General features: G+C 41.8%; 1 protein-coding gene across 1 annotated transcript in view; it reads right to left on the reverse strand.

Annotated features, from left to right (window-relative positions):
- Positions 1 to 881: 881 nt before the first annotated feature.
- LOC119287579 (shaggy-related protein kinase alpha) overlaps positions 882 to 5408 on the reverse strand; it is a 5322-nt gene continuing 795 nt past the window's right edge. The window contains exons 2-13 of the mRNA XM_037567146.1: positions 4457 to 4623; positions 4271 to 4363; positions 4128 to 4187; positions 3767 to 4039; positions 2954 to 3028; positions 2383 to 2439; positions 2129 to 2269; positions 1956 to 2006; positions 1781 to 1876; positions 1603 to 1686; positions 1417 to 1519; positions 882 to 1320 (exon numbers count right to left, since the gene is read on the reverse strand). Of these exons, the coding sequence (XP_037423043.1) occupies positions 1238 to 1320; positions 1417 to 1519; positions 1603 to 1686; positions 1781 to 1876; positions 1956 to 2006; positions 2129 to 2269; positions 2383 to 2439; positions 2954 to 3028; positions 3767 to 4039; positions 4128 to 4187; positions 4271 to 4363; positions 4457 to 4567 (1227 nt within the window). The 5' untranslated portion in view covers positions 4568 to 4623 and the 3' untranslated portion in view covers positions 882 to 1237. The remainder of the gene's footprint in view (positions 1321 to 1416; positions 1520 to 1602; positions 1687 to 1780; positions 1877 to 1955; positions 2007 to 2128; positions 2270 to 2382; positions 2440 to 2953; positions 3029 to 3766; positions 4040 to 4127; positions 4188 to 4270; positions 4364 to 4456; positions 4624 to 5408) is intronic.

Genomic DNA, 5408 nt, shown 5'->3' on the forward strand with positions numbered 1-5408 from the left:
CTCCGTTTCGGTTTATAAGTCCTACGCGTATATTTAGGTTGTCAATTTTATCACCCTAATATAAACTATATGACACAAAAATTATACCGTTGGAAAATAGAACATATAAAGTTTATATTGTTATATTTTTTGTAATATATGACTTGTATTAGGTTGGTCAAATTGACGACCTAGGGGTACGCGCATGCCCTGTAAACTGAGAGAGAGGTAGTATTAGACTTTGATGGTAGTTTGAGGTTGTAATGTGAACTTCTCTCTCCAGCTAGCTGGCCTCGCTAAGTATCATCACAGCGAGTGAACAGTAACAGCAATTGACGGCTAGTAACAGTATGAGATGAAACGGTATTGGAAGATCTCAGCCGTTGAAGCGAGTACGTCGTGGCAGTAGGATAGCTGAACTTCAAACACCTGCAGCTTCAGTCTTCAACAGGTGCAGGGTCAGACCTTCAACCATCTTTGGCATCTAGTCTGTGACCGAACTGTACCCATTTTTCGACGAATCATAAGCAATTGGTAACATTGAGGTCAATTATTGGCGCCAGAAGAGCTTTGTACTGGGCAATCACTCTTGACTAGGCAATCAACCAGCCAGATACACGGTGGCGCCCTCCGTGTGTTCTCATCTGCGCACATGAGTAGCCTGTTGCTAGGGCCTACGGCAAATGTTCCAAGAGAAATGTACCCCCTCTCCCTCCGTCTGAAATTACTTGTCGCAGAAATGAACGTATCTATTTGCATTTTAGTTCTAGATAAATTCATTTTTATCCATTTCTATGACAAGTATTTCTATGACAAGTAACATTCAGGACGGAGGGAGTATATGGCTGCCTCATCTGCAGTAAAAAAATTTCTTCCAGGCATGCCGATCACATTTGACGATATGATAAACGCAATTACTTGTCGGTTTTGTAGAAATTTTTCATGCTATCTCATAAGTCTTTGACGCCCATCCTAACTCGGACAAGAGTCGATGGCACCACCACCATCTACAACGGAATTCATCAATCAAAGCGTACACAGCCACTTCTGCTACTGCAATCCTCACTTAGTCGTTTTCTCCGACTCTTTGTCCCGGCAGTTCAAGACCACACGCAAACCGTCCAAAGCAACAGTACAGACACCACCCACATGGATCATGTTCACTTGTTCCGACGCCTAGTCCTCCCTCTAGGTAGGAGCGCTATTCGCTAGCATGGCAGACAGCACCTTTTCGCACATGTAGCCAGCAGGCCAGATCCTACAGCCCTAGGAACGGGCATTGGCTCCTCGCGTGCTCCGGGACCAGCTTCGCCGCGATCTCCATCGGAAGCCCCTTCAGCTCTGCCGAGCGCAAAAGATGAAACGGTAAGAAACCACGTGATCAGTCGACGTCGGTGATTCCGTAACACGGCTGACCGATGTGTGTCGTGTGCTTACCGTGGGGCTTGAAGTTGAAGAGGGGAGGAAGGAACCGGCCGTTGGGGAGGCGGGTGTTTGGGTCACGGAGCTCATCGAAGAATGGATGGATCAGAGCATCCAGCTGCATGAACATCGAAGTGCAGTGTTAGAATTACACAACTGTGTTCTGCATGTATGGAAACTGCGGGCTATGTATGTGCTCACAGCTGAGGACCGAAGGTGCGGTGAGTACTGAAGAAGCCTGGAAACCAGGTCCACTGCTTCAGGTGGCATTCGCTTGTGGAACACCTGCAGTTAAGGTAAAATTGTCATATATCACCACCAAAATTCTACCCTACAATAACTTGGAAGCACCAAGGTTCCATTCAGAGAGCCATCGTACCTTATGCCATGGATGGGCCTTGATTTGGGGAAACTTGAATTCTGTGTAGTTCGGGTTCATACATTTGATTTCTTCCCTTGTAGGTGTGCCCAGAATCTGCAACGACCATCACAAACTTGAGAATGAATGGCTTACACCAGTATGAATAGATAGCAAGATTAAGCAGTAGAATCACCTTGATAATCTCAACAAGTTGATCAACTCCACTTTCACCGGGAAACAGAGGCTGTTAATCAGAGAGATATAAATGTGAGCTTCATAATTTCTCCTTGACAAACACTTTTTTTTATTCAACGTTTCTTTATAAGAGAAATAAAACAATTAGGACTGCTGATTTTTCAAGTTCACCTGTCCTGTCAGAAGTTCAGCAAGAACACATCCAGCAGACCAGATGTCGATTGCTGTCGTGTACTCAGTAGCACCAAAAATAAGCTCCGGTGCCCTATAGTACCTAGAGCAGATGTATGATATATTGGGTTCGCCTTTCACCTGTAGAAGAATGTGTAAAATGCTAAACAGCATATCCTAAAGCTCAAATACAACAATATCAAGAAGGCTGAATACAATAGTATCAAGGATGGTCAAGGTACAATGGTACATACCAGAACTTTTGCACTTCCGAAATCACAGATCTTCAGCTGATGAGTGTGTGGGTTAACCTAGTACATAGAAGCAAAATTGTGAATCCAAAGGGAGGCATGAGAAGCTGATGATGTACATTGCAAATAATGCCTCGGATACATCAAGGTGCCTAAGACGCTCGACATTATCTTCGAAGATTGTGGATTGCGTTCGAATGTTAGCTTTGACCAGAAGCACTAGTCACTAGTCAGCACATCTGAAGCATATATCGTCTAATGGTTGCATACTTACAAAATTAAGATGGTAAGATTTTCTTTTGTGTTTTAGACCTAATCCTGAACTTTCAAATGAACGATAAACCACATCATGAATGAAATCACAGTGACTAGTTAACTACTGTGAAGAGCAGTGTGGGATTAGTAAATATAAGACAACCCAGATGTACCAGACATTGATCTTTGGTATTTCGCAATGCAAGGGGAACGGGAAAGTCCAAACACCAGCTACCTTTTTGCAGAAGATGGAATAATTTATAGCCTGTATGGAACCACTCAAAAAGTTCACTGTAAGCAAATGATGTCTTCAACTTACCAGAAGATTCTGTGGTTTTATGTCCCTGTGGCAAACACCAACGGTGCGATGGATGTAAGCCAGTGCCCTACAAATCTGTCAAAGTAAACACGTATAAGGAAATTATCCAAAGTAACCGGGCTGGAGTCTGGAGAACTAATATTGAAATAAAGGTATTCATATACTATCTCTGCCCCAAAATATAAGAAGTTTTTGCAATTCTGCAAAAACGTCTTATATTTTGGAACGGAGGTAGTATGTTTGTAGAAAAGTAAAGCCAGGTCCACTTGAACTATTTACAGAGTTTGACATATTGGAAGCGCAATTCAGACTGTAGAATGGAAACTAATCAATCAGAATGGATAAAAAAACTGCGTACAAAAGCAGTAGGCAGTATCCCACCTTTTTTTTTGTCAAATTCACCAGGTAAGCCAAAAAATGCAAAATAGGATCCATAATCTGAGACAATAAACTACTCCCACGATTCCTAAATTACCCATCGTCTAAGATTCAGCATACATACCAAGGAAAACAAATTACAGTGCATGCATTGGTTTGGGCCGCTTTGCTCTCCAATCAAAGAATACATGTGCGCATGCATTGGTTCAGATTCTAACACGCTGGGTAATATGGGAAAAATGAGAAAAAGTAACATGCTGGGTATGATTATGAAGGAATGGAGGGAGTATATCAAAATCATTTTAATACAGAAGCTACTTGCTTGCAAACAGTATGCGCAATTTAATAAAGTAGTTATTTGCTTGTCGAGTTGCATCAGTAAGGCAGCACCACACATCAAGCTAAAGGAAATCTAACACTGAAGATAATGGTTACCTGATAAGTATATAGCTTCACATATATCAGTGGCATGCGTTGGTTCATCTTGTTGTAGTGTCTGATGACACGGTGGACTGTCTCAGGAACATACTCAAGCACAAGATTCAGAAAGAGTTCATCCTTTTCAGTGGTTGAGAAGAAGCAGTGTTTGAGAGAGACGACATTTGGATGGTCAAGTAGACGCATCATTTGCAACTCACGGTTCTTGTATCTCTTATCCTGAAGAACCTTCTTGATAGCTACTGTCTCACTTGTCTCCAAACATTTTGCCTGCCAAGCCAGAAGTAAAGTTGTGTGGTTATGTGTTGATACAAAAAAAGTCAACAAGCAGCAGTTCTAAATGCCCTTGCAAACATACCTGGAACACAACACCAAATGATCCTTGACCAATGACACGTTCAGCCATGTAACTTATTGTCTGCCATTCACAAAATTGAATGCAAGTATCAGAAGCTTTAGACACGTTAAGTCAAGTAAGCAATGATTAAGCTGCATCTCTACCTGCTTCCTTTGGCCATCTCTGCCTCCGATAGTCGTGACTATAATATGACCAGCTTCTGTTCCATTCCCATTGATGATTGTTGCCTCTACTTCCTGCGACAGTGAACAAATTAGAACGAGTGTAAATTCCCAGCAAATCTGACTTAACATTGTATACAGGAAGGTTATAACAACATATGATCATACCTTTTCGTCACTTATTCTCATATTACTAATTTCATCCGGCAACTTATCCACTTCACTACTACCACCAGCATCTCTCAGCCCAGATGCCGGTGCGACACCAAATGAGGTCATTGAGCTGATTCGGAATTATGACTCTGAAACCTTCAGAGCACTGAACATGTTATTACCTGCAACATTAAAGCAGCAGAAGTAAGGAACTTAAGTCGGTATTGCAAATCTGTCAGCAGAAGGCCCATGAATCAGTGGTGTGCATATCTGACATGAAAATCAATAGATCTCCAACCACCAGGAGTGCAAACTAACTAGTAGCAGAAGGAAAGCAAGGTTGCCGATGCGCAACAAAAACACTTCAGTGAATGGTTGTATAATGACATGTAGATACTACCAGGGTAATTCATGGACCAAGAAAACTTCATGTGGAGTGGAATAAACACACACAGCTACTTCTGCATATAAACAATTAAGAGCAAAGTAACACAATAAACAATCTGGCCGCACTACAACATGAATATGTGCAAGAAAAATCACAGATTTCAGCTGAAATCGTACATCTGCGACAAATAAAATAAAAATAATGCAACGAAACACTGGGTTGAATGGTGGACAACAACAAAATTACTGGATCACAACAAACAAAATAAAGTTATTTGACAATGGAGGAAAATAATCAGACAGCTTAGACAGAAGAATCCGAATGGACACTAAGGGTTCATCAACAAAATCTGAATACACAGCACTCGCGCAAAGATTACTAGGACCAGCTCCCAGGTTCCACAGCACAAGAGAATTAGCTGCTAGGATTTAAATCGGCAGAGACCCTTCCTTGTCAGCAGTTAAAAGGATTCACATCAATTTCCATGTGAACGAACAGCACCTGATGCGTTCGCCTGGTGACTTTTCCCAAATCAAGAAACTCAAGGAGCAACAGAGGATGATGATGACTGATAGAAAA

The sequence above is a fragment of the Triticum dicoccoides genome, chromosome 4A (assembly GCF_002162155.2).
Source record: "Triticum dicoccoides isolate Atlit2015 ecotype Zavitan chromosome 4A, WEW_v2.0, whole genome shotgun sequence".
In the NCBI taxonomy this organism is placed as follows: Eukaryota; Viridiplantae; Streptophyta; class Magnoliopsida; order Poales; family Poaceae; genus Triticum; species Triticum dicoccoides.